The 25,592-nt window shown below is 43.8% G+C and overlaps 6 protein-coding genes across 7 annotated transcripts in view; 4 read left to right on the forward strand and 2 right to left on the reverse strand.

Annotated features, from left to right (window-relative positions):
* The first annotated feature begins 86 nt into the window (after positions 1-86).
* Positions 87-7,192, forward strand: agxt2 (alanine--glyoxylate aminotransferase 2). 2 transcript variants are annotated; one of them, XM_052051298.1, is made up of 14 exons: positions 87-342; positions 1,341-1,478; positions 1,543-1,733; positions 1,819-1,942; positions 2,140-2,234; positions 2,487-2,580; positions 2,813-2,906; positions 3,860-3,960; positions 4,245-4,337; positions 4,593-4,725; positions 4,936-5,024; positions 5,646-5,795; positions 6,177-6,275; positions 6,819-7,192. In XM_052051298.1, exons 3-14 carry the CDS (start codon positions 1,546-1,548, stop codon positions 6,918-6,920), a joined length of 1,362 nt encoding a protein of 453 aa, XP_051907258.1. In that variant the 5' UTR covers positions 87-342; positions 1,341-1,478; positions 1,543-1,545; the 3' UTR covers positions 6,921-7,192. The 2 variants fall into 2 exon arrangements, with proteins under 2 accessions (XP_051907258.1, XP_051907257.1); XM_052051297.1 differs by having other exon boundaries at positions 1,341-1,429.
* Positions 7,193-8,166: 974 nt separating this feature from the next.
* On the reverse strand, positions 8,167-12,438 carry dnajc21 (DnaJ heat shock protein family (Hsp40) member C21). The gene is made up of 12 exons (XM_052051301.1): positions 11,861-12,438; positions 11,696-11,789; positions 11,252-11,375; positions 11,026-11,160; positions 10,267-10,571; positions 10,014-10,177; positions 9,729-9,819; positions 9,424-9,606; positions 9,285-9,333; positions 8,833-8,996; positions 8,675-8,762; positions 8,167-8,556 (listed from the first exon to the last, which is right to left on the reverse strand). Exons 1-12 carry the CDS (start codon positions 11,955-11,957, stop codon positions 8,392-8,394), a joined length of 1,659 nt encoding a protein of 552 aa, XP_051907261.1. The 5' UTR covers positions 11,958-12,438; the 3' UTR covers positions 8,167-8,391.
* A 67-nt stretch (positions 12,439-12,505) lies between these two features.
* Positions 12,506-15,138, forward strand: bxdc2 (brix domain containing 2). The gene is made up of 10 exons (XM_052051302.1): positions 12,506-12,700; positions 12,867-12,978; positions 13,222-13,265; positions 13,404-13,474; positions 13,565-13,614; positions 13,692-13,765; positions 13,839-13,889; positions 14,207-14,308; positions 14,397-14,525; positions 14,749-15,138. The coding sequence occupies exons 1-10, from the start codon at positions 12,551-12,553 to the stop codon at positions 15,001-15,003; spliced, it is 1,038 nt and encodes a 345-aa protein (XP_051907262.1). The 5' UTR covers positions 12,506-12,550; the 3' UTR covers positions 15,004-15,138.
* Positions 15,139-15,674: 536 nt separating this feature from the next.
* Positions 15,675-17,920, reverse strand: rad1 (RAD1 homolog (S. pombe)). The gene is made up of 7 exons (XM_052051303.1): positions 17,811-17,920; positions 17,136-17,337; positions 16,960-17,068; positions 16,690-16,847; positions 16,512-16,612; positions 16,342-16,440; positions 15,675-16,236 (listed from the first exon to the last, which is right to left on the reverse strand). Exons 2-7 carry the CDS (start codon positions 17,328-17,330, stop codon positions 16,059-16,061), a joined length of 840 nt encoding a protein of 279 aa, XP_051907263.1. The 5' UTR covers positions 17,331-17,337; positions 17,811-17,920; the 3' UTR covers positions 15,675-16,058.
* LOC127591312 (UPF0729 protein C18orf32 homolog) lies at positions 17,906-18,734 on the forward strand. Its single transcript, XM_052051304.1, has 3 exons — positions 17,906-18,014; positions 18,321-18,524; positions 18,613-18,734. Exons 2-3 carry the CDS (start codon positions 18,342-18,344, stop codon positions 18,676-18,678), a joined length of 249 nt encoding a protein of 82 aa, XP_051907264.1. The 5' UTR covers positions 17,906-18,014; positions 18,321-18,341; the 3' UTR covers positions 18,679-18,734.
* A 756-nt stretch (positions 18,735-19,490) lies between these two features.
* The window catches only part of dym (dymeclin), a 34,693-nt gene continuing 28,591 nt past the window's right edge, over positions 19,491-25,592 (forward strand). The window contains exons 1-8 of the mRNA XM_052051293.1: positions 19,491-19,717; positions 20,523-20,713; positions 21,017-21,069; positions 21,180-21,273; positions 21,781-21,917; positions 22,826-22,898; positions 23,860-23,985; positions 24,562-24,701. Of these exons, the coding sequence (XP_051907253.1) occupies positions 20,574-20,713; positions 21,017-21,069; positions 21,180-21,273; positions 21,781-21,917; positions 22,826-22,898; positions 23,860-23,985; positions 24,562-24,701 (763 nt within the window). The 5' untranslated portion in view covers positions 19,491-19,717; positions 20,523-20,573. The remainder of the gene's footprint in view (positions 19,718-20,522; positions 20,714-21,016; positions 21,070-21,179; positions 21,274-21,780; positions 21,918-22,825; positions 22,899-23,859; positions 23,986-24,561; positions 24,702-25,592) is intronic.

Genomic DNA, 25,592 nt, shown 5'->3' on the forward strand with positions numbered 1-25,592 from the left:
TTTGCCAAAACTTATTGGCCCCAATGCTCTTGTGCAGAGAAGAACCTGTTTGTATGAAGTATTTGCACTTCTTTCCTGATGACGCAACGCACCCTGATTGGTCGAGACGGGGCACTTGCTGCCATCCTCCTTTCGCGGGTCAATGGCCGACGTCTGTTGAGCTTCTGCCTGCCGCAACACCCTTACAAAACTTTTACTCTCTCGAAGAACTGGTATACTATCCAGAGACGATTTGTGACGCTCATCCGAAACTCGTTGAACTCAGGCGCTGTGAAAAAATGCTCACGGCTTTGCGTCATCATGTGCCATTGAGCCGCATGATTAAATTCCACACAGCAAGAGGTGAGTTAATTGCTATGGCGGTCTTGTTTTTGTTTTTTTTAATTCTTATTTGAGTTTAGATTATTAGCGCAATCACTGAACTGAGTGCACCTTTTAAACATTATATTTGTCTGAGAAGCTGCTGAACAACATATTTGTAGTAGAAACCTGTCCCAATCACATTTCATTTAGCTGTTTTACTACCACGCCTGTTTTAGTACAGAACGAATTACAAGCTGTGACTCAGCACATTTCTTCATACAATAGAGAAAGTTTTCGATCACAGTATCAGTATTTGCTTGTCTGCCATGTTGGAGGGCCAGATCATCATTTTGTCATCCACTGAGGTAGGAAAAAAAAACTGTTTTGGTGACGTGTCATCAGTGAAAAGACATCATAAAAATACATATGCAAGTAGAGCCTGGAAATTCTACTTGTGTGCAGTTTCAAAGCAGTTGTTATTTGTTACTTCCCACCACTCCATCCAGCAAACGGTGCTGTCCACCTGTGCGGAACTCTAATCAGGGACGAATGTTCATGTCCTTGTTTGCCTAACTCTGGTTTTAAAGGTTTATATATTCAATCAAGTAACCATAGTTACTGTATAACTGGACAGGTGAACCATTGCATACTGTTGGTCACGAAAATTAAAAACACACTGTAAACTGTATATACAGTATTTCCTCTTGTCTAAAATATTTATTGAATAACTTAGTAGTTGATGTTGGAACTTTGTCTGGAGCAAATTGGAATACTCCATCCATCCATCCATTTCTTATCCTCAACAATGGTCACTGAAGCCTATCCCAGCTGTCTTTGGGCAGTAGGTGGCGGTACACCCTGAACCGGTTGCCAGCCAATCACAGGAATCACACCTAGGGACAATTTAGATTATTCCATTAACCTGCCAAGGAAACCGGAGTACCCAGAGAAAACCCACACAGACACAGGGAGATCAAATGGTATCACTTCCGATGCATTTTGAATGATCAACGTCAATGACCTCCGTTTGTGCGCAGGGCTCTTGTGTCCGAAATCTGCCTTGAAAACCGCTCCTGCAGACCTGTTAGAGATGCCGCCATGCAGCTTCACACCGCAAGAATACAAGGTGACAACAAGCAGTCTGCTAGCACGGAGCCCGTCTCAACTCACTTTGGGTGAGAGGTTGTGGGTTGTGGCCAGCCAAATGTAATGATGTCATTTCATTGGGGGAAAATTCAGGGGATGTCCAAAGAGCGTATGATGGAGATCCGTCGGACAATCTGCCATCCCATGACCATGAAGGTGACTTACTATAAGAAGCCGGTCTACATCCATCAGGGTCACATGCAGTGGCTATGGGACGTAGATGGGAAGCGCTATCTGGATTTCTTTGCCGGCGTGGCCACCGTCAGCGTGGGCCACTGCCACCCGTAAGATGATTTTTTTTTTCCCCCGCTCCACACTTTTGCTGTTCTTTGTTTGACGGTTAAACCGGCTGACTTGTGGCAAGCGCAGAAAAGTGACGGCGGCCGCAGAGCGGCAGCTGAGGACTCTGGTCCACACCACCAACATCTATGTTTATCCTCCCATCCACGAGTACTGCGAAAAGCTGGCGTCCAGCTTGCCTGATCCTCTCAAGGTACTGCAAAGACTTTTCTTTGGAGAGAAATGTCGAATCAGAAAAACAACCAGAATGGTTTTCAGTTAAGTACAGACCATCGCGAAGCGTAAAGAAACTCAAACATGTACGCAAATTTTGATACAGTCAAGCTCTCAAATGACTATGTCGTCCCAATGACTACAATCTCTGGTGATGAGCTACATTTCACCCTGCAGGTAATCTACCTAACCAATAGCGGCTCAGAGGCCAATGACCTGGCCATGTGTATGGCCCGACTCTACACTCGCAACTTTGACATCATCACTTTCAGGTATCTGCCCTCTTGTTGGATTTTAATATCTTCATAGATTGTGCGTATGAACCTAAGGAGTGGAACAATTTTCCGATGCGTGATGAGGTTTTCAATATTTTTACTATTTTTCATTTTACTTGGGTTGCGAATTTCATGCTGATGTATAAAAAAAAAAAACATTAGTTGTTAGGGACATGGCGTTCAAGACGCATAAAATTCGGTTCAAGGCGCAACCTTGTCGTGAATTTTGAATGACATTTTCACTTGCAGGGGGTCGTACCACGGAGGTAGCCCGCAGGCCATGGGTCTGACTGCACAACAAGCTTACAAATACCCTGTCGCCATTGGCTTGGGCTGCACAAACGTACGTACGACTAACTTCCTTTCAACACCACAATATGAACACAATACGTTATTTTTCTTCTACAATTTGATTGACATTTATGAGGGACTTTTCTGTGTGGTTCTAATACTTAGATGTGTGTAAAGGCGTACATTGCTTTATTCAATTTCATGACTCCTTAACTCACATATGACTGTGTACAGTGCACGCTGTGGACCCTGCTGATTTGCTTTCTGCCCTAAAAACCAAATAGACCATGTGTCCTGATGTGTTCAGAGGTCCCTGGGGGGGAAGCCACTGCAGAGACTCTCCTGTGCAGACCACCAGAAAATGTAACTGTGCCCAAGGTAGACATGACGCTCACACTACACTGCTTTTAATTCAAGCTTAAATGAGCAATATATCCTCTTCAATCAAGCATACCGAGTAACATTTATATTGTTTTTTAAACCACTGCATTATAAGAGTTACCATATGTCCTGGAAAACCTGGAAAATAACCGACCCATTTTTCTAGTCTTGGAAGACGCATAGAAAATAAGAAACAGAAGTGAAATGTCCTGGAAAAGCTGGAGTTGTCCCGCAGAATTGTTTTTCTCTCTGCTTCTCTTGCCAAAGTACAAACAGGTTAAACAGACATGTATTGCTTGTTTTCAGTTGCCGTCAATGGGCAATATTGAGCTGTAGAGCTTTTCTGCTATTAGCCAGCACAGCGCCCCCATGTGACGCTACCAACCAATCAAATTGCTTATTCCCCTACAACACTTGGGCCGCCCAATGTTTCCATGTGACTTTGTTGCTAGGTATAGAATACTGCACTGACCCAAGGGAAGGTTTATTTTCCCCAAAGAAGTGCCAAAACGAGCAACTTTCAGCTCAAGCGTGTTGCTATCGCTCTGTATATCGAGTGTGAGGTTTTTCGCCCCCTCTCTGGCTCCTCTGTTGAGTGACAGAGAGCTGTAAGCGGGCGTGCCGTCACTTTTGGCCTGGGGATGGAATTTTTTGTGTATGTTGTGATAACTTGACTTGTACTGTAGCAGATGGAAAAAAAAAAGTCCTGGAAATGTCCTGGAAAATAATTTCAAGGAAAGAGTGCCAACCCTGATTGTTGGTGAATGTCAATTTGTTCGATTCAAAACCCGTCTCGCAATCTGCGTAAAGGTCATTTTTACCACCGCAATTGGACAACACAAGAGACGCTCAAGGTCTCCTTCTGTCAATCATCTCCCACTGTCAATCATTTACCTCATTTTCAGAAACGGGAGAATGAAATACCTTGAAGTTTTGCTTGTGTTCCACAGGCTCCTGCGTGGCAAACGAACGCTACATTGAACAACTCAAAGAGACGTTTCTCACCAGTGTCCCGAGTCAAATTGCTGCTTTCTTTGCTGAGCCTATTCAGGTATTCCTTTTGCGCACACACACACACACACAGACACGAAAATTAGAAAATTGATATCTTGTAATATTTAAGTCAACAAGCACTGCCCCTGGACTGGAACCGGAAGTCAAAAAGTCAAGAACCGCTCTAGACCTTGAACAGAAACAGGAAGTTAGATGGCCATGTACCTGTACCTAAACATGACAGACACACACAAAAGAAACCAGCAGCAGTTGGAGGATTTAAAACTTATTTAAAGAAACGAATTAGACTAAAGCACTGACTGCTGTTTTTTTTTTTGGCAGGGGATCGGTGGCGCCGTGCAATACCCAAAACACTTCCTGAAGGAGGCGTACAAACTTGTGAGAGAGCGAGGCGGCCTCTGCATCGCTGATGAGGTTTGAAGCTACATTGTTAGCGCAACTTATGAGTTTTTTTGATGTATGACAAAAAGGCCATTTTCATAAACACAAAATATTGCGTATATGTCTGTTTGTTTTTTTTTAATTGAACCAATGTCCCAAAGAGTATCTTAAGAAAAAAAAGGTCATGCTCGAAAAACGAGTCTCAGCCCTAACGGTCTTATCGCAGGCAATTTTCACAACACATTGCGGCATTTATTGAGATCAAGTGTAGCAATAATGCGCTTATAGGTACAGACGGGATTTGGCCGAACGGGGAGCCACTTCTGGGGATTTCAAGGTCACGACGTTCTTCCTGATATCGTGACCCTGGCAAAGGGCATCGGGAACGGCTTCCCAATGGGAGCGGTGGTTACAACACGGGGTGAGATGACGCCACATGCCGACTTTTAACAGCGTTGGGTTGGCCAATGCACAGTAAAGACTAAAGCCCCTTTTCGCACTGCACTCACTTCCGTTCAATTCGGCTCAGCTCCTGAGCATTTACACCAAATTTCGACAGAAATTATGTTCTCTCTACAATTTTTTTCCCCCCTTGTGTAACTGTTGTCATGTTATGACTTTTTTTTAATAGAAATCGCAGACACGTTTGCACAGGGTGTTCATTTCAACACCTTTGGAGGAAACCCATTGGCTTGTTCCATCGCCTCATCTGTCATTGACGTAAGAATATTCTTTTCCTTGTACCTCAAGCAAGGGCGGCCCGGTAGTCCAGTGGTTAGCACGTCGGCTTCACAGTGCAGAGGTACCGGGTTCGATTCCAGCTCCGGCCTCCCTGTGTGGAGTTTGCATGTTCTCCCCGGGCCTGCGTGGGTTTTCTCCGGGTGCTCCGGTTTCCTCCCACATTCCAAAAATATGCATGGCAGGCTGATTGAACACTCTAAATTGTCCCTAGGTGTGAGTGTGAGCGTGGATGGTTGTTCGTCTATGTGTGCCCTGCGATTGGCTGGCAACCGATTCAGGGTGTTCCCCGCCTACTGCCCGGAGACGGTAAGGATGGGTTCCAGCACCCCCCGCGACCCTAGTGAGGATCAAGCGGTACGGAAGATGAATGAATGAATGAATGAATGTAACTCAAGCATGAGACTCAAGTATGAATCAAGCAATTACAAGAAGCTGGGCCAGGTTGAAATTGTTCTTTTATACTGTATTTATTAAATGTGCAATGATATAACGTGCACGATAGTCTCCTGCCTAACACCGCAAAAAACAAACAAACAAAGAACAAAATGTATTTTACAGTGAACACAATCTAACATGTGACGTGACCACTCGCTTGTCCAGACCATCAAAGAAGAAGGACTGCAGCAGAACAGTCTGGAGGTGGGCACCTACCTGATGATGGAACTCGCCAAGCTCAGAGACAAGTATGACATCATCGGGGACGTCCGTGGCAAAGGACTGCAAATCGGCGTGGAAATGGTCCGAGACAAGGTAGCAGTCCTGTTCGTTTTCTGCATTTTGAAGTGCTGTTGGAGCCATAAAAGAAGCGAGACAGCACCCATTTTGATGCTAAATCCATAATCCCCCCCCCCTTTTTTTTTCTTGACTTCTGCTTTTACGAAGGTGACTCAGCAATATTGTTCTGGATGTTACTTTGCTGTATTATTTTTTAATGGTCCATGTTTCATGTTTTACCCCCCACCCCACCCCCCATTAAGTAGAAGTAATCATTTTAGCAGGCAGCTGCAAAGTGCCTTGATGGAGTATAGATAGCTCCATCGTGCGTTACCGTGGTGACCCCCTCACACATTTCGCCGTCAGCCCATCACAGAGCTTCCCTGTAATGTTCCCCCGCTTATGTCATGTCCCCAGGCCAGCAGAGTGCCGCTTCCACCTGAGGACATGTCCGCCATCTTTGAGGACATCAAAGACATGGGCATCCTTGTCGGGAAGGGAGGACTTTATGGACAGGTACTGTCACCTTTTGCATTTTGGACTTGAGTTGAGTCTAAATTATAAATAAATCCCAATAATTGTTTCATATGTTTGCAAAAATTTGTATGAAGGATTTTTGAATGAATCCAATCAGAAAATGAATGTGAAAATGGTTTTATTTCCGTAATAATTGGCATTTTGATGAAAGGACTCGATACACGCAGCATTTCCGCATTTGGTGCGCAGCGCCGTGCTAACGTCCAGTCGCTAGTCGAATGCAAAGCAATAACATTGAGAGCGTCAAACTCTTTTATCGTGTAAATTTCAATCAGAGATGGCTTTATGTGTCCCTCAAACCTTTAATTTGTAGTAGTTATTACTAAATACAATATATTACATATCGTTTTTATTAGTAGTATGAAAACCTGGTGTGCGAGATTCTCAATCAGCACAGAAAATGTATGGAATATATACATCCTTGCGTCTCAGATTTATTTTTATTTTGACCAGCGTAATTGTTTGTTTCAATGTCGCGGTGTGTGCGCGTGTGATTTGCTGAGTTATTTTTGCTCACCGCAGACCTTCCGCATCAAACCTCCCATGTGCATCACGATGGCAGACGCAGCCTTCTTCTTGTCCGTTTTTAACAAGTCCATCCAGCGCTTCTTGGAGAAAAGATGAGCCCAGTCAAGGACAAAGTGCAATTATCATTGTCGACTTTCTTCCAGTCTTCACTTTAAAACCTCATCTCTGTTGTTTTTTTTTTTTCATCACCATGACAACCGTTCTTCAAGCTGCGGTTGCTCAGGCAAAAACACATTAACCATGACGCATAGCTGACAACAAATCTTGTCAATTACCTGTACATGATTTCATAGCAATTTGTGATGACTTTGTTACTAAAATGACTTTGTCACTAAATGTAAATGCAATAAAAAGTAGGTGCTGTGTAATATTGTCGAACATTTCAAGACGAGCTAGCATTGGTTGGAATCGCCCTCATCCAAAGCTTGTGAGGGTCACCGTTCTTCTCATCCACCAACAGCTTGTTTTCATTGAGATGTTCGAAAGTCTGGAAGACAGGATGCCCCAAAAACAAACATTTGTGATGAGTTGACAATACAGAGTAGCAAAGTTGTTGGGGTTTTTTTGGGCTACTTTTACAAAATGATTAGCACGCTTTTTGGCCTTTCTATGGCTGTGCATTTCCATGAATGGTTAACGATTCATAAAAGCTCGATTTAAGTATGTATTGGTTTTAATGTGCAGTCACAAAAAAAAAAATCAACTGTGAATACTGTCTGAGGGATATTTTGTTGTTTGCAATCCAACGCTGTGTGGCACAAATTGATTTTGAAGCACAAATTGATCTTGAAGCACATCAGCAAGAAAAGTGGTGATAATGGCAGCAGGATAGTACAGTCGTTTCAGTTTTTTTACTCTGAGTGATTGCAAGTACCTGTTCAAGTACCAATCAGTTGGGATTCCATCTCACACAAAGCAAAGTCTTTGGTTGATTTCAGTCACACCGAAAAAAAGAGGCTGAGCAATTCGTAAGTAATTTCAGGCAAATGCAAGAACCCTGGGCTGGAAAAGAAATAACGCAGACAGGCAATTTCTTTTTCGGGTTGCATTTTTCTTTTTCTAAAAGCTCTTCTGCACTCAAGCTTCCTTCAATTGCAGCTAAGTACGTGTGACGATGGGAGCCGCAAAGGCTAATGAGGCCATTTGGCAGAGCGGCTTTTGTTACCCGAAAACCAACGCATGAAGTACCGCTACATACGGCAAGTACTCGTAGAGGACCTTGAAGACCAAGATGGATAGTTGAACTGAACTTTTACCCCCCCCCCTTTTTTTTTGTAAAGCTAAAGTGTTTACAAATGTGCTGGCAAAGTGTCAGTTGGTATAAATATATTTGTAGAAAGACGATTTGTAAAAACTAATTATTTATTGTAATTGGAGGGTGGGGGGGGAGCAGTCAGATGACAAAAAAAAAGAGGAAGAATGTATGACATGATGATGTCCACCAAAGTTTCCAAAGGAGGGGCTCCTTTGCACAAAAGGTCACTAGTTCCGCCCGGCAAGTGGTGGGACGGGCTTCCTTGCCTCACTTAAGGCAGTCCAATTCCATTTGAGTCCACCCAAAGTGATGTCATCTGTTCTTTCGTTTGTCTTTCTTGCTTCGACCGGCGGAGACGGTCGGAGCGGGATTGGACGAGAGCGCAGTGGCGTGGCCGCTGGATTTGAGGTGGTCGAAGAGTTTGTTCCTGGTGGAGAACTCACCATTACATGTCGCGCAGCTCAGCTTGATGGGCTTCTGAGAGGGGAGGGGAAAAAAAAATCCCAGAGACAACGGAAGTTCGCTTATAAATGCGTTACCACCAACTAAAGGACTGGAGTCAAACTGCATCACGTGACTGTATTTCTGTACCAACCTCAGGAAACTGCTCTCCTCCTGAATGTGCCTTGACATTCTTTGCTTTGTCTTTACCGTCTGTCTTTTTGGCTTTGGGCTTCATGGAGCTGTCCAAAACATACGCATTGTTCAAGACAACTTCTTATCTCAAGGGAGAAAAGAGCAAATGAGGCTCACCTCTTGGGCTCAGGGAGAGGAAGCTGATCTTCCTTCTCGGCTTCCGTGGGGCTCGATGACACCTCGGGAACATCTCCTGGGACTTCTTCGTGGAGATTTTCGGGAGAGTCTTCAGAACAGTTCCCGACATCTGTCGGTGAAGTCTGATCCTCCGCTGTAGTGCTCTACGTGAGAGGCCGGGAACAGGAAGTAGGAACCACGCAAAGATGATATACCCTTCGAAAGGACTTGAAATATCCTCACTTGTTTATTCTGAACCACAATAAATTACATAATAAGTTACACACACCCCTCTGCCTGAATTTTTTTTAAATAAAAGACAGAGAGAGAGATTCTACTGGTGTCAAGTAAGACCTATATTCAGATATTCATTCGACATTCAAAATGAACAAAAGAAAAAATTATAAAATGTCCTTAGTGTGTGTGTGTGTGTGTGTGTGGATGTAACTCACATTGGCTGCTTTCTGCTGCCTTTTCTTCTTCTTCTGCTTCTTGGAAAGTCTGTCAATTGTAGAGAATGTGGTTAAAATGTGAAATAAAGAAATAAATAAAACAACCGCGGCGGCGTTCACATGTCTCACAAAGACCCACTTCAGTCCTGATTGATTTTCCTGTTCCAGTTCCTCCTCCTGCTCCTCCTCCTCATCATGGTCTGTCATGTGTTTGTTTTGCTCAGTGTCCAGGGCCAGAGCAAGTGAGTCATCATCTTGAAGTTGTTGCCGTAGCAACGCGACCATCTCTCTGTGTTTTCGAGACTTTTCGTGGTTGCTCATACTTGAAAAGGTAGACATTGGAAAATGAATGGAACGGAATCTTCATGTTGGGTAGCGTAGCATTTGAGCTGATGAAGGAAGGCATCACGAATAACTCGTTCCGGTCAGAAAGAGGAGACTCACGCTTTGTCTGATTTGAAGGATTTGTCGCAGGCCGGACAGTAGAGGTCATCATAGTAATCAAAGTTGATGTCGTCTGCGTCTCCATCTGGACCTGTTCAACGAAGTGCGTGCCCACACGACTCATTACCGAATACCTTAAGGACCGAATCCAGCCGCAAATGGCGAAAACGTACGCAAAGAAGCAGTTGGCACCAAGAAGTCACAAATGGTGGCAAAGCAATTCTTTTATCATAGTGCCTCGACCTGAGCACAAAAATTGATGTTTGCGCGTTTCTCTCAACACACCTAATGGTTGCTCGACGGGCTTCTGTGTTTCCAGCTCATCGTCTTCGCTTTCGGACGCATCTCCATCTCCAAACTCCTCCTCGTACTGAGCCTCCATTTGCTGCAGCTCCTTCTCCAGCTCCGACATGGCCGCCCAGCTCTGCTCCTTGTACTCCTCCGCCAGCCTTGGAACACGTGTGACATGAAGGTTAACGAGGTCTCCATTCACTTCCTTAATAGCGCCGGTCCTCACGCTGCCATGAGTAACATTTACTTGGCCTGACTGAGCTTCTGCTTGCGCCTGAACTCCTGCACCTTCTTGCTCTTCTCTGCGTTACGCTCCTCCACCTCCTTGCGGTGCGCCTGCACGCGGCGATCGCGTTTGCGTATGAAGGCCACCAGCTGGCGCACCAGCTCGTTGCGCTCCTTGCGTGCCTTGTCCCGGGTCTTCTTGTTCTCCTTCTCCATAGCGCGTTTCTCCCAACGGTTGGACGCTTGCCGAGTGTCGTACTCCTCCTTCCAGGCAAAGTTCTTACGCGTGCAGAAGCTCTGCCAGTAACCGTAGAAGATGTGGACCACCTGCCAGGCGGGAATACCAGAAGATTTATTTTTATTTGATTTTTTATGGGAATACCAGGAGATTTAATTTAATTTTATTTCCATTTTATTGGACATATATTATCAGTGCTTAATCCTAAAAAAAATAATAAAAATAAGAACATGTCTGAAATTTTATTATTACAAGTCAAGGACTTCCTTGTATTTGGAATATTTAGTTTTCAACCTTTTCACCCACAAAACAACAACAATGAAATAGAGTGCCCTTATTACAATGCCTGTAAAAGTTGGGAATTTTCCATTTTCCGCCTTTCTAGGAAACAGGCAGCCATCTATAATATGCCAGGCAAAGTGAAAATCGCTTGCCATATAATTTGACACTAAATGGCATAAAAGAAAATTAGAAATGGTCACTGGCGAGCGCAGCGTGTTATCACCTGGCCTCCAATTGCACGAGAGTAGCTACGGTACTTACTGTATCGTAGTCGCTCCGAGAATCCCCAAAGGGCGGAAACTCCTCCTCCTCCTCATCATCATCTTCCACTTTTCCATGCTCCATCTCCTCCTTGACGATAGACTCAAAGAGATTTCTGTAGACTGTGTAGAAGCCCTAAGGAGAAGAATAACAAGAACACCACATTTTATCAGCTGTCAGGTTTTCAAGGGGCCATCTTTTTTCCCCCCCGTTTAGCATCACCAACCTTGTCGTCGTCCCCATAGCCTGAGTAACAGGTGACGGTAAAGAACTGCAGCAGGTCGATACTGTCGTCCTCGTAGTCGCCGCTGAGGCCACCTTTCAGCAGAGCCTCCCTGTGATTGTCGTACCTGACAAACAGCACTTGTGTGACATTCCCAGAAGAACTCAGACTGATTTCTCCTTGAAGGAAAACGATGTGGGGTGCAAAACAGACCAAGCGGACTACATGGAACACATTGTGGAGGTTTGTTACATGTATCATTCAGTCAAATGTGAAGCCATCGGCACTTAACAGCTTAGGGTTTGTTGAAAAAGACACTGTCAATTATCGCCGTACGTACTGCTGTCTTTCATCAGCAGACCTTGAGGTTTTTTTCCGCACAAATATGTTATAATTTAACGTTGCTACGATACGATGATTGCAATCAATGAACAATGCAGTAGTTACCATGCTCGCTCCTGCGGATCACTCAGAACATCATAGGCTGCCTGAATCAGCTTGAAGTGCTCGGCTGCTTCCTCGGCTTTATCCAAGTTCTTATCTGAAAAATTTGATGACAATAATTAGGACTATTTAAAGTAAGAATTGACGTTTGAGCAGTCTGTCACTGACCAGGATGCCATTTCAGGGCTAATTTACGATAGGCTTTCTTCAAATCGTCGTCGTCCGCGTCCCGTTTGACTCCCAGGATTTCGTAATGGCACTTCATTGTTGTTCTTACATAAACGGACTAAATGTACACTCCCGTTCACCTTGTACCTTCATTAACATTTAGCTTGTAGCAGCATGCTAAGTACCGGTTCGAGTGTCGTCCAAAGTCAAATAGTCCCGACTTTTAGGAGGAAGTATTTAACTTTTCCAAGTCTCAGACTCCAAACAAGATCCACGTTGTGTACATTTTGACACGTTTTCCATCCGATCACTGAAAACAAGACAGTTTGATCAGGAACACAGGAACTGCCGTCTTTCATTTGTGCAGCTTTCTCACACGAGAATCTCTTTCTCGGCTCACTTTTTCACACGATGAAAATTCGTTGCTGCCCCCTTTGGCGCAAGGCGGAATTGTCAACTATCTTCTACACTTTAAAAGTGCCTCAAATATGACATCCATTCATATAAATCAGAAATATTGTAATTATTTTTATGGTGTTATTAATTGTGAATGCTGTAGTTGTTATCGTCAAATAAAAACAAAAATGTCAGTCCAGTTACAACTTACAACCCTACAGGACTACAGTTGGACGGTCGCTCTCGTCCCATTGCACATGGGTTGCAGTCACGCGAGAGTTGCTCTGAAGAAACATGTCGACCCTCAAGCGAAAACGTGGAGGACGGTTAGCCGGTGGAAAAAAAGCAAAGAAAGTGAAAACTCTCGCAGATGCAGGCGAACCTGCCACAGACAACCAACAGGAGAAGAAAGATGAATACACCATTCCACCGCCAGTTTCTATGGTACGTGACTGAGCTTGTTATAGGTAGCGCAGGGTGTTAGCTTGCTAGCAAGGAGGAAACCACTTCATAAAGTTTAGTCCTCTGAGTCTGAGTATTGGGTTACCCTGAGCGAAATTTAGAATTGCGTTTGAGTGTTTTAACTGATGTTGATTTTAATTGTGTTCAGGGCAAATGGACCAACAAGGAAAGGGTTCTCATATTCTCCTCGAGAGGCACTGACTTCAGAACGAGACATTTGATGCAAGACCTGCGGAACATAATGCCACATTCGAAATCAGGTCAGTGTTGCTTACATCTGGGAGAGTCTCAACAAAAGACAAAACTAATTACTATTTGGCTAGTAGACTACCCATCCATCCATTTTCTAATCCACTAATCTTCACGGGGGTCGCGGGCGTGCTGGACCCTATGCCAGCTATCTTCGGGCAGTGGATGGGGCACACCCTGAACTGGCAGTTTTTATGAAGACATGATAATTTATTAAAACTATAATGAAAATTTTTTATTTGAATTCCCACTAGATACCAAAATGGACAGAAAGGACAAGCTATTTGTTATTAACGAGGTGAGTGTTGTTTGTATACTATTTATCTTTGAAATTTTTCATAAATGTATTTACATACTCGAATGAGGACAAGCACTACAAAAAATAAATAGGTGGTAGGATAGAAATGTATATTTATGACCTGTTTTGTCCTTGTAGGTGTGTGAGATGAAAAACTGCAACAAATGCCTCTTTTTTGAAGCCAAGAAGAAACAGGATCTGTATATGTGGTAAGAGTCCCCACTTTCTACTCCTTAGCATGTAAACCATACCTCGGTCCTGAAACTCCATGAAAGATGATCACTTTTGTTGTCACGCAGGATATCAAATAGCCCTCATGGACCATCTGCAAAATTTCTAGTTCAGAATAGTGAGTGACCACCAATCCAATACTTGAATATAATTCCTACGATGACTGAAAATATAAACATTGTTAACTCCTTACAGTTCATACACTGGCTGAGCTCAAGATGACAGGGAACTGCCTGAAAGGATCGAGGCCGCTCTTGTCGTTCGATCCTGTGAGTATTGCCATAAACAAGATCAAGGGCATATTAAGGTTTGCTTTCACGTCTTTTGATGTTTCCCCTGCAGACATTCGACAAGCAGCCCCACTATGCTTTGCTGAAAGAACTATTCATTCAGGTGAGTGCTACCTCGCCGGATAGACTATTTTTAAGGGGAGGCCTTTTATTTTACAGAAACCCAATGCATTCGTTCATTACATTGTCCACACATTGCCTTTTAACGCTGCGTTGGCAGCATAACGGATGCCTCCTCTCCTACGTAGCCTGTATGTGTTGTGCAGTTCTTTTAGAGAAAGGGTTGCCTTTCTGAGGCGATAAGTTAAATCTTGATCTTTCTGTGAATGCATTCTAACATGATCTTTATTCAGACGTGGATAATAAATGGGAGAGAAAGTTGTCAAAGTAAACGGTCGTTATTAAGATGTCTTTTTGCAGACGTTTTCCACGCCGCGTTACCACCCAAAGAGTCAACCCTTTGTGGACCATGTCTTCACCTTCACGGTTGTAGACAACAGGATTTGGTTCAGGAACTACCAAGTAATTTTTTCCCCCATGTCATACATAAATAAATAACACACACACACCACGTCAAATTTGACTTTTCTTTGTTTTTGGTTGTCCACAGATCATCGAGGAGGATGCAGCGCTTGTGGAAATTGGACCTCGCTTCGTCCTCAACCTCATCAAGATGTTCCAAGGGAGCTTTGGGGGGCCCACCCTCTATGAAAATGCACACTTCAAGTCACCTAATATGGTAACATTAACATTACGCCTGTGACCAGCAGTTGAAGCCAATGTTTTGATATTGTATAGGATGGGAATTCAATGTTTCACATTTAATCCTTTTTTATTCTTCTTCAAACAAAATTCCAATTGCATCCACCTGTCTTGTTCACAAATGTTACAAGCACACGGCCATGAACCGCCGCCGCTGTTTTGGGACATACAGTTAATACAATGCTATCCTATTCACTCAGCACCGGCGTGAGCTGCGTGTGGCAGCGGCGGCCCGTGTGCGTGAGAGGCAGATGGTGAAGGAGTTGCAGAGGGTGAAGAAAGCCCAACTCAAGCCGGAGATTTCCAGTGATGTGACGGAGGGAGTCTTCGATACACCGGCGCCGGAGAAACCCGTGACCATTGAAACGGAGCCACCAGAGCCGAAAGAGAAGAAGAAGAAGAAGAAGAAAGGCAAATTGTTCAAAAGGAACAGGATGCAGATGGGGCGCAGGTAACGAGATGGACTGATCGATGAAAAGGAAGGAGTAGGAAATACATGTATTCATTGAAATTGTGTGTTTGTTTGTTTTTTTGGTGAATGCACCATATTAAAGTTGCCACCTGTCAAGTTTGGAAGTGACAGACAAAAATGGCATCTCTTTCTTCCATTTATAAACATTTTCATACAAAAAGTTAACTGTGATGTCTGACAAATATTGGGTCAGTGAATGCAACACTAGCGACATCTAGTGGAAGAGAGGATTTAAAGCAACTTGTGTCATTAAAGAGGGAAACAGTCAATTACTCTACGCTTCAAACGTCAGAGGTCATGTGATATTTGCAGACCGACACAAGCTCCAAAGCATTATTTTGAAGCAGTGTGATTCAATTCTGAAACAAGCTTTGAGGTAATGGTTGCATTTGACCATTACTCAAACCAATGAGCCAACTTGCACAGAGCAACCAGGATTTAGTTTCATGTGCCGATGAGGTTGCTAGGCTACAATTAAATGATACAACGGTTATGCTTTCGTCCTGCTCGACCAACGTTTCCATAAAATTGTGTTGGTCTCGATTAGCAGGGTGCCCACAAAGTCTATTACAAATGTACAAACCTTAAGTTGATGCAAATAAAGATTTCTATACATATCCACTTGTTAAAGTTCAACGAGAGGTAAGACTAATGTGTGTTGTATGAAGTTTATTGTATTGTGTGAAAAACAAAACATTTATTGACAATAATACAGATAAACGTAGCAGGTTGTGACTTCTACTGGCCTTCACTATGGAAATATGACTATGGACATTCGAACTTTAGCAATTGAGTGATTTTTTTTAAATACTTTCCATCAGGTAGATTTTCATTATAATCGAATGGAGACACCCTTAGAAAAAAAAGCTGCCTGTTATAATACACCCAAGTCTGTAGAAGTATATCCACAAAGAGAGCAAAAAATATGAAAGTGCTGGAACGAGCTGCAAGTTCAATCATTTTGAACCCATTTTGTCCACAATTTACCTGTACCAAACTCTTGTTGAAAGCTGCCTTGCCCCAAAAATGTGGGAACAATCACTCATCATCCACTTCCTCATCGGGACAGCAGTAGTAATCCACAAAGCAGATTTGTCCGTCATCGTTGCGCACCAGGTACTGCAGCGACAGGACCCCCCTGCTATCGGTCCTCACGGACACTTTGCTCGACAACGCCAACGCCTTGGTGGACGGCTTCAGTAGCGACATTTTGTACCTGGTTGGACAGAGCGCTAAATGTAAGCTGAATTTCCTGGAAAAACCTTTAGGTTTCTTCAAATTTTGACTTGTAACACAAAAGTATTAAAACACACACACTCACTTGTTAGTTTGCGTTGTGGTGCAATGGAACAACTCCATCATGTCAGAATCTTTGGGGTAATCGTAATGAGCGCTTCCAGCGTTGCCGAAGGTTGACAGCCTGTAGTGAGGTGAACGCATCAAAAGTAAAATCATTAAATGCATTCAGTGAAAAGGTTGGGAGGGGCTTACCGAAAGTAAGGCTGGCTAAGGGACATGGTGATTTGCAGCACCTCGCTGGTCATGTCCAGTTCAGAAAAAGCTTCCTTTAAACTCTCAGACAGCAGGATCACCTTTAGGAAAAACACAGGAATAATCATTAGGGGTACCGTGCCGTGACAGCAGACGTTCCGCTAGCTTTGACCTCCACCTTGTTTGTGACGTTACTACTGCAGAACTCAAAGTCAATCGGCTCCTCTGGTTCCTGTGTGTTGATCTTGCAAACGGTCACCACACCACCCTCCTCCAGGAACAGGGTCAGGGGGTGACCATAGCCTCTGTAGCACAGTCGCAGGGCGGTTGACATGCCTGAGGCATATACAGAAGACACTGTTCATGTGCATGATAGATCCTACAGTATAGCTACCATGGATACATTGAGACTTGTAATAAGACATATTTGGAGCTTACAACTCCCCACCTGGTACTGTGCTTCCTCCAAAAATACTGAGACAATCCAGCAGAACTGTGAGGTTGATCTGCAATCCCACCAGATCTTCCTTGATGGTGAACTCCTGGAAGATTGCAGCCTACAATATACAACTCAATATTAGTATTACAATCAGAATTCAACAAGCCCTACAAAGAATAACAAACCTGGATGAAGGCATTGGCTTGAAGACATTTAGAGTCCTCTACTGTGACTTTGAGGCCGTTGGGTGTGGCGGTGAAGAGGGCGTGGTCTTTGAAAGCTATGGCTTTTAGGATGTTGGACAAATTGCGTGCATTGTCCAAGGTGGCCACCAGCACGTATTGGTCATCGTCGCTCTGCGACTGCATCAAAAGTGGCATTGTGGCGCTGGAGAGGGGAGGGGCGAAGTATTAAAAAAAGCAAAAAATGTCAAATTGTGAGCTCACAATGGTGTTTGGTGTAGCCAGTGGTGGGCATTTGTCTGCAGCATGCACCGCAAGATCCTATCCGCTACACGAATAAACAAATGTTGTACATCATCTTGGTGATGAAGTGCTATCTCCATGGGTGAAAACACAATCGACGTTGGCAGTCTTGGTGCGCTCGTTTTTTTTCCTCCCAACTTCATTCAAAATGTAATTACGACAAGTCTGAAATAAGTTATTGATGTCGGTCATACTAATTCCGGATAATCAAACGTGACTTTGAAAAGTTGAATCTGCTTGCCATTGTTACATGACTTTTTACATAGCTAACTTCACGTCGTTTATTTTAACATTAGACATTTAAAAACGTGTACCACTTAATATTAGATTTGACTTCATCAACAAGCAAACAGAAAAGCTTAAAGTCACTCACACAGTTAAAGTTCAGATATCCATTTAGGTTTTTTTTTTGTTTTTGTTTTTTTTTAGTCAGGCGGCTGCGTTGCCACTACATCCGCCTCCTGCTTGACGCTTTGCAGCGGAAGTAGATTATGCGCGTGCGCATTGGCTTCCGCCTTCTCGATTGTTCGGTTGTATGACAGGAGCGCAGTGAGAGTTTCTGCTTTTCATCTCTAAAAGGTGAGCCTTGTTATGGAAACCCGTGCTTCTTTTTACTATTTAACGGTGTAACTTAATTTATCTCCAAAATGTCTGACAAAAAGTCAGCGTTAGTCACGTAGTACGTCATGACGCAATCGTCGTTAAATAAACAAAACCTCAAGAATATATGATGTGGCATTTGGTGGATTGCAGTAATAAATTGTGTAATCTTTTGTATTAAATGGGTCAATAAATGTGTATTTTTGCCACTAGCTTACAACTGTCTTTCACAACATCACTACACGAATTAACAATGTAGTATTGACATCCGTTTCTGTGTTGTAGGCTCGTAACTTGGCTGCAGCCATGGTGTGCATCCCCTGCATTGTCATCCCAGTTCTGTTGTGGGTCTACAAGAGGTTTCTGGAGCCCATTCTCTACCCTTTCATCTCACCCATCATCAATACATTCTGGACCAAAAAAGCAGTGCAGGAATCCAGCACAGGTGACACAGCTGTCAGTGAGAATTGTAACGGGACATCCAAGGAGGTAAAATGAAAGCCAAAAAATAAGAATCAGAGTATAATAAAATCAAATAATTAAAAAAAATGATCCACTCATTCTTTCTTTGTTCCAGCTCAACCACAATGGAGACATCACTGCCAATGGATCCACTGTAGCAGGCGATAAGAAGACAGACTGATCATTCTGGTTGTAAATTGTTCTACAGCAAAACTAATAAAACTGTAAATATTTTTAGATGTTGCATTCAAAATGTTCCAGATGACATGTAGTTTATTGACATTGTCACAGTAAATACTTATAGAAAGACTGTTTGATATGTATTAATTATTATTATTTGAGACTTGTGAAAGGAAATCATTCTACTCTTGGACTATTCTTTATAATTGTACAGCGTGTACTTTGTATGCAGCGATGGCTGTTTGTAAGTGCTCTATAAATACAGTTGAGTTAAGATAATAAAAAAAAAGTCAAGATTTAATTTTGGGCGTAATAAATACTAGATATAATTTGAACAAGGCAGTATGCTGTCATGGTGGTTACCGCATCTCTTCAGTTCTCAGATTTGGATGTTGTATCTAAACTGTTCATAGGCGTGAATGTGAGTGTGGATGGTTGTTTGTCTCTGTGTACCCTGCGATTGGCTGGCAACCGATTCAGGGTGTCCCCCGCCTACTGCCCGAAGTCAGCTGGGATGGGCTCCAGCGACCCCAGTGAGGATCAAGCGGTTCGGAAAATGGATGGATTGATTTATACTTATGGCCTAGAACTGTTCATTTAATTGACTTTTTAACAATTGCGGACACGTTTGTGTTACGTTGGCGATGTAAAAACACACCTCCCTTGTAAACCGAGTTTCCCCCCCCCCCCAACAAACAGGAAATATATACAGTACTAACAATTAGACATTCCAGTCTAGGTATGTCATCACAAAGCAGATTTTTAAAGAGAAATCGAAATCGAGGGCCGTCATGTGACGTCACGACGCATATGACCCTCCCCTTACCAGACGTCATCACGCAAGGCCGCGACGTGTTCAACATGGAGGCGAAGGAGTGTGTAGCAAAACTTCTCTCTTCTCTGGAATGACTCCAAATTTGACGCTTGCACATTTTAACCGTACACCTGGATAACATTAAGCGACGCAACACGGGGTGCATTTATTTAGCAGTCCTACTGGTAACGAGCGGCGCGGGAGCGGCGAAAAGCGTTTGTGACAGGTAAGCTCAGCGGTCAGCTGATGGCGAACTCGCGGCTAACGTTAGCTGTTATAGCAACAACCTCAACTTTCTCTAGTTATTCAAGCGTAATTAAATGATCGCCGTCATGTCGCAGTCACAACGATAGCAGCATCACGTCATCAAGATTCGAAATTGTCCCGGGGTGTGAACGCTCGTGTTTGTGCACTGCAACTGGTTGATGACTAGTTAATGGTTTAATCTGCTTCTCTCGCCAAAAGGCACCTCTAACGAAGGATTAACGAGTGTAAATGATTGTCTACATATAAACTGCAATTTGCCGGCGACCAATTAAGGGTGTACCCCTCCTGCCCCTCATTGCCCAAAAGCCGCTAAAGCTATCTGTACATCAGAGTCCTTTGGGAAGATTTGGAAAAGACCCTTAGAAAAACATCATCTCGCACCTGCCCACATTTAAATACAAGTTATAGTTTTTAGTTACAGCCTCGCCGCGGACTGAGATTTTACAAAGACGATGAATTTTGCTGGGTCACTATTTACAAGACCACATTCTTTCTGCACCCCTCCCATCCCTCCTCCATCCGAATTTTTCCCATCATGCTCTTGGGAGAGCGTCCGGTTTTGTTAGAGCTCATCTGTTGGTTGTTGGTTGTGTTGCATCACTGCAAAAATTGAAAGATTTGTGATGATATCAAACATGTTTGAAGTTGTAAGGCCAAGACGCGGAAAAGGCTGATCACAGTTGCCTATTTCAGTATTCGGTATGTGTAGTATTTCAGATATATGACTGACCGTTGTTACATTTCAAGTACTTTCATGTGTGCAGGTCTTGGCATATGCCCAGCAAACAAGCAGTGAGGCAGCATTGAGTCTGGAGATGGGAGCCAACACCAGCCAGCTCAGTGACCTGCCCAACAATCCCAACCTCAAGGTTCTGGTGGGCACCGAGTCCATATCGGAGAATGACCCCTTCTGGAATCAGCTCATCTCCTTTACCGTCATCAGTCCCACCAGCAGGTACTTGGCGCAGAAGTCTAGTCACATGTCTGAAGCGGTTAAGTCCCACCCAGGATCCGCCAGTATTCCAGGATGTTTGCAAAGCCGACTGTCACTTGAGTAATGATTCATCATGTTTTTTCGTCCTGGTTGAGCATAAAGGGATTGACTAGTTAGTGATTTGTTCCTGCGGAAGCAGTGTTAGGCTGCATAGTTCCAGTGACATAATTTAAAAAATGTTGTTGTTTTTTTCCTCTCAAGGGGTTACATTATAGTGATCATTGTGTGATGAATGTGGATTTTTGTTTATCTCTTTCTCTTCAGTGGAGACTCCAAGTTACTGGAAGAGGCTGTGTTACCACTGGCCAAGCTCCTCAGTATGGCAACTTTCTTAATTGATAAATTGATCACTACTGCAGTCAGGCACATGGGAAGTTGCATTGTATGCTGCACCTTGTGTGATGTTTTTCTTCCACCCTGTTTTCAGTTGAAAACAATCCCAGAACAGGAAACCTTGGCGCTCTGGTTAGAATCTTCCTGGGACGGACAAAGGAGCTCAAAATCTCCACAGAATGCCAAGAGTGAGTGTGGGAAGCTTTTTTGTGTTCGTCATCAGTGTTCCTTGTTAATGTGTCTAAGATGGCAGAGTTAATCAAAAGCAGGACGGGCGAGGTTGCCGTCATCAATTCTATTGGAAATGCAATGTCACTTAGAGTTATTATATTTTGGATTCAAGTGTTGCCAAACTTTCTCTACCTCAGTTGCCTTCCATTTTTTCCAGATTTTGAAACCCAAGTGTAGAAAAGACCTCAACCCCTTTAGTATTAAAAACTATAGTGAGCGCCAAAGGTGTTAGGCAAAAGTATCATACGTTTGACTTTCATTTTTCTTGAACAGTCATTCACGGGATGAGAAAGATTGAACTCAACATTCATGTTTTTGCTTTTTGTTTTTTTGTAATGAACATTATGACACTTATAATAACAAATAGCCACTGCTTTTAAATACAATTTTAACAGTCTTATCTGTCATTCAAGTTAACCTGCATCCAAAATGTGTTATAATGTGATATCTACTCTCCTCTGCAGTCAGCTATTCATCTGGCAGGCCCACAACGCCCTCTTCATGATCCGCTGCCTGCTCAAGGTGTTCATCCGCGAGATGAGTGAGCAGGAGCTGCATTTGCAGTTCAGTTACCAGGAGAGGGCGCCAGGCTCCTGTGGAGGTGAGCCATGTCAGCCAGTCTCATGCCAACGCGTCAAGGCCAGGAAGTTGTGGTCAGAGAGGGCATGGAAACTGACAAACAATCCGATATAATTAAGTGACTTGTGCTGCGTTCAAGAAAGCTGGGAAAGTCGTGTACCTTTATTGATGGCTGTGCTTATGGGGTCCTTCCGTGATATGAACTCATAATGTTTTGTGTACTTTTCCTTCCTTATTCAAATTCCATTCACCTTGAAACCTGGCACCACTCTCCCATAGAGGTTGAATGGGGAATAAGCCACGCCCACAATACTTTGACACCACACTGACATCACACACAAGGGAAAATGCAACTGAAGGCTCATCCCCTTTTGGGGGGACTGAAGGGAGGCATAGAAACCAGCGTGAGCCAAGATGGAGCCGCATCATTCTCCCATTAAGAATGAATGGGAAAATAAACCACGCCCACAAGACTTCTGCACTACAGTGACATCACACACAAGGGAAAGTGAGACGAGCAACTATCTGAAGGCCCATCCCCCCTTTAGGCGTGCAAGCCAGGGTGAGCCAAGATGTAGCTGAGATGCTGGGTTATACCATGGCACCTTTGGCTCCATCTTGGCTCTTTGACATCACCTTCACCTCTCCATCCTCATTGGTGTATATAGAACAGTCACACAGGTTGGAACAAGGCAGTCTAACATTTTATTTTCCAGGCAGTGTAAAATGGACTACATACGGCACTGACCTTCCTCTGTTTCGTCTCTGAAACTACCTTGAAAGCTGGAAAATTGCCAGGTCAACTTAGTCCCTCCATTCTCTGTCTTTGGCCTTCATACAGAATCGCAGCACGGAACAATGGTGCAAAAATGTCAAGATTTTACAGGCAGCATAAAAAGGGCTTTTAACATCTCTCTTTGTCTCCTCTAGGAGCGAGCCATGAGGACCTCCTTGAAGAGCTGTTATCCAACCTTGTGCACCTGATCGTTGAAGTACCGCTGCTGTAAGCACTTTCTGCGCGTGTGCGCACAAATCATGAACGTCACTTGTGCACATTTCAAAAAAGGTCAAGATGTGCTCAGACTATTTGGGGAAAAAAAAGGCACTTACGGTGACTGGGATGATCACAATGCCCCAACTGTTCCCACACGGCAATTTAATAATGCAACTTGTCTGACATTTTGCTTAGGCGACTGAAAAAGAAAAACATGTGAAATGGTGGTGTCCCATATACAGTTTGTCACTCCCTCTCATCATCTTTTTCATTTGTAGTCATTGTACATATATGGGAAACTGATAAAGATGATCTTTTCCACTATGCTCCACGCACACGCCTTGATGAGGATTCAAAAGTCTCCTTGCAATTGTCATCTGTGTGTCTGTTTCACATGCAGGATTCAGTTTGAAAAATATTTCACCCTGGTAAATGTCTCGTGTTTGAAGGCAATGGGTAAAACCTCCAAATGTCAGACTTGCTGTCTCCATTTTTCCATCGCGCCAATCGGTCACAGGGCATCTACTCCAGACAAACAACCATTCAGACTCACATTCTTCGATGAACCTGACATTTGTGTTTTGGAAATGTGGGAGGAAGCTGGAGAAAACCCACTCAAGCACCGGGGAGAACATGCAACCTCCACGTGGCCAAAATTCCAACCCACAACCTCTTGACCGTGAGGCAGGTGCAGTGACCACGAGGCCCCTTTGCGGCATGGCGAGGACACAGTTGTTGGAAATGTCTTGGTTAGGTGAAAAAGTGGGGAGGGGCCTTGAGAATTGATTGATCGATTGAAGCATGTCTGGCTCACAGTCAAAATGTATCTTGACTGATCCATTCCTATCATAGGCCCCGATATATAATCCAGCGTTGCCACAACAGCGATAGAGATGACGTTCACTCGGTGACAAGCTATCAATTGATGCTACGGCTTTAATGTCCACACCGACGTCTTGTGTCCCTGCAGTGACATCACCTACAGCATCCTGTTTGAAGCCGTCACCACGCTGCTGGTGTTCTTTTCCTACCAGCTCTTCTGCAAAGACATCCTCAGAGATGGCTTGATCTACCGCCATGTCATGAATGGACGATGGTGGGCCAACACACAAATGCACACATTTTCTGGAATGGTGGTCGACACGTGATTTATTCCCCCCCCCCCCCCCCCCCCCCTCCATGAGAGGTAATGGAAAACAAAAAGAAAAAAATTGTTGCAGTCAATCCACAAACATTTGTACTGCTGTCATACATCACAAGAGTTTCTGCTTCTTTGGTTGTCATTGCACCTTTCCTCAAGCCAGAGTTGGAAAATGTCTCCTTAAAGTTGTACAAACACTTTGTTGCCGTAGCGGGCCGTCTTAAAAACAGGGAAACGTCCAAGTTGGCCATCGCCCCGGCGTTTCCCCCGTGACCCTTCGCTTGCCGTCTGGGACACGAGCGCCAAATCGGAATTTTAAGTGATGACCTGCATTCCATTGGGTTTCTGACCCAAATTCCTGCTTCTTTCCTGTCCTAAAAACTCCTGCTCCCAAGTTATATGAGCAAAAGTCACTCCCAGCACCCGTTGTCGTGCAGAATATCAATGGACTGTTGTCAACATTTCTGTATCGTTAAGCAAAGAGGGAAATCATGTACTTTACCCCCCACCCCCACCCACCCCTGTCCCTAGTTTGTCACTGACAAGTCGCCTGGTGAAGACGCTGCTCTATAACTTCATCAGGCAGGAAAAATGTCCGCCGCCAGCAACACACATCTTTGAGCCCAAAGCGGAGGGAGGCCTGCTCTACGGCCTGGCATCTGGCGTGGCAAGTAAGAACACACACACACACACACACTCACACAAATGTCCTGCTCGAACCTGAATAGCGATTAGCGTGACCTACACCAAATTGATAGACACCTAGGGTTGGGCATCGATGGACAATTCCGATTCAAGATTTGGGTCCTTGATTCGATTCTGGTTCCTAACGATTCGCAATGCAGATTATTAAAAAAAAAAACAAAAAACGAGTGAGTTATTTGTGGAGATTAAATCATATGAACCTCTGTGTTTTGTTTTTTCCCCCCAATGAACTTTTTACTATTTGTGAACTTTACTATGAATTTCTCAAGGTGTTGTTTTTCAACCAGGATATGTACTGCCAATTATGTACATCATTTATTGGGCCTCGAATCTTTGCACAGGTATTTCATCCATTCTCGTGATCAGCGCGTTAGCCGTTTTTTAAATTGCTCTGCAACATCTTTAGTTTGCAAATGTTTTTTTAAGGGAATTGTCACAGCAAAGCAATCAATGTATTGCCCTGAAAAAGTACAAACCAGTTTTCCCCCCTTCTCTTGTCTTTCATTTCATACCCGAGCCACAAATGATTAGAGGAATAAATGTGTATGCCGTCCGGGCATACAAAGCTGCATCGATGAAAGTGATGGGTCAAAAATGAGCATCGCGGCTTGCGTGCGTGTGAACTGGCCCCGTTGTTGCATTCTGGACCTATGTCTGCCTTGTTTGAATGCTTGTTAGCACGGATGTGCGCCCACGAGCTTCCCCTTGCAGAAAAGCTTTCTTTGTGGTGTGATGGTGGCAGAGCACATCCACTGAGGCATCGGCATTCACTGCCCTGTGTGTGTGTGTGTGTGTGTGTGTGTGTGTGTGAACGGCCACAGACGGGCCTGATGATGAGTTATGGTGCCCTGTCCTCT

Source organism: Hippocampus zosterae, chromosome 18 (assembly GCF_025434085.1).
Source record: "Hippocampus zosterae strain Florida chromosome 18, ASM2543408v3, whole genome shotgun sequence".
In the NCBI taxonomy this organism is placed as follows: Eukaryota; Metazoa; Chordata; class Actinopteri; order Syngnathiformes; family Syngnathidae; genus Hippocampus; species Hippocampus zosterae.

Excerpts from the sequence above, each read along its gene's own strand:
- agxt2 (XM_052051297.1), top strand. The coding sequence starts at position 279 with ATGCTCACGGCTTTGCGTCATCATGTGCCATTGAGCCGCATGATTAAA. Across the intron at positions 4,338-4,592 it reads GCCTCTGCATCGCTGATGAG|GTACAGACGGGATTTGGCCG; the intron begins GTTTGAAGCTAC and ends ATGCGCTTATAG. Across the intron at positions 6,276-6,818 it reads AGGGAGGACTTTATGGACAG|ACCTTCCGCATCAAACCTCC; the intron begins GTACTGTCACCT and ends TGCTCACCGCAG.
- dnajc21 (XM_052051301.1), bottom strand. The coding sequence starts at position 11,957 with ATGAAGTGCCATTACGAAATCCTGGGAGTCAAACGGGACGCGGACGAC. Across the intron at positions 8,997-9,284 it reads GGCAGCAGAAAGCAGCCAAT|AGCACTACAGCGGAGGATCA; the intron begins GTGAGTTACATC and ends CCTCTCACGTAG. Across the intron at positions 8,557-8,674 it reads GAGGAGAGCAGTTTCCTGAG|AAGCCCATCAAGCTGAGCTG; the intron begins GTTGGTACAGAA and ends CTCCCCTCTCAG.
- bxdc2 (XM_052051302.1), top strand. The coding sequence starts at position 12,551 with ATGTCGACCCTCAAGCGAAAACGTGGAGGACGGTTAGCCGGTGGAAAA. Across the intron at positions 12,701-12,866 it reads TTCCACCGCCAGTTTCTATG|GGCAAATGGACCAACAAGGA; the intron begins GTACGTGACTGA and ends AATTGTGTTCAG. Across the intron at positions 13,475-13,564 it reads AAACAGGATCTGTATATGTG|GATATCAAATAGCCCTCATG; the intron begins GTAAGAGTCCCC and ends GTTGTCACGCAG.
- rad1 (XM_052051303.1), bottom strand. The coding sequence starts at position 17,330 with ATGCCACTTTTGATGCAGTCGCAGAGCGACGATGACCAATACGTGCTG. Across the intron at positions 16,613-16,689 it reads GTAGTAACGTCACAAACAAG|GTGATCCTGCTGTCTGAGAG; the intron begins GTGGAGGTCAAA and ends TTTTTCCTAAAG. Across the intron at positions 16,237-16,341 it reads ACCACAACGCAAACTAACAA|GTACAAAATGTCGCTACTGA; the intron begins GTGAGTGTGTGT and ends CTGTCCAACCAG.
- LOC127591312 (XM_052051304.1), top strand. The coding sequence starts at position 18,342 with ATGGTGTGCATCCCCTGCATTGTCATCCCAGTTCTGTTGTGGGTCTAC. Across the intron at positions 18,525-18,612 it reads GTAACGGGACATCCAAGGAG|CTCAACCACAATGGAGACAT; the intron begins GTAAAATGAAAG and ends TCTTTGTTCCAG.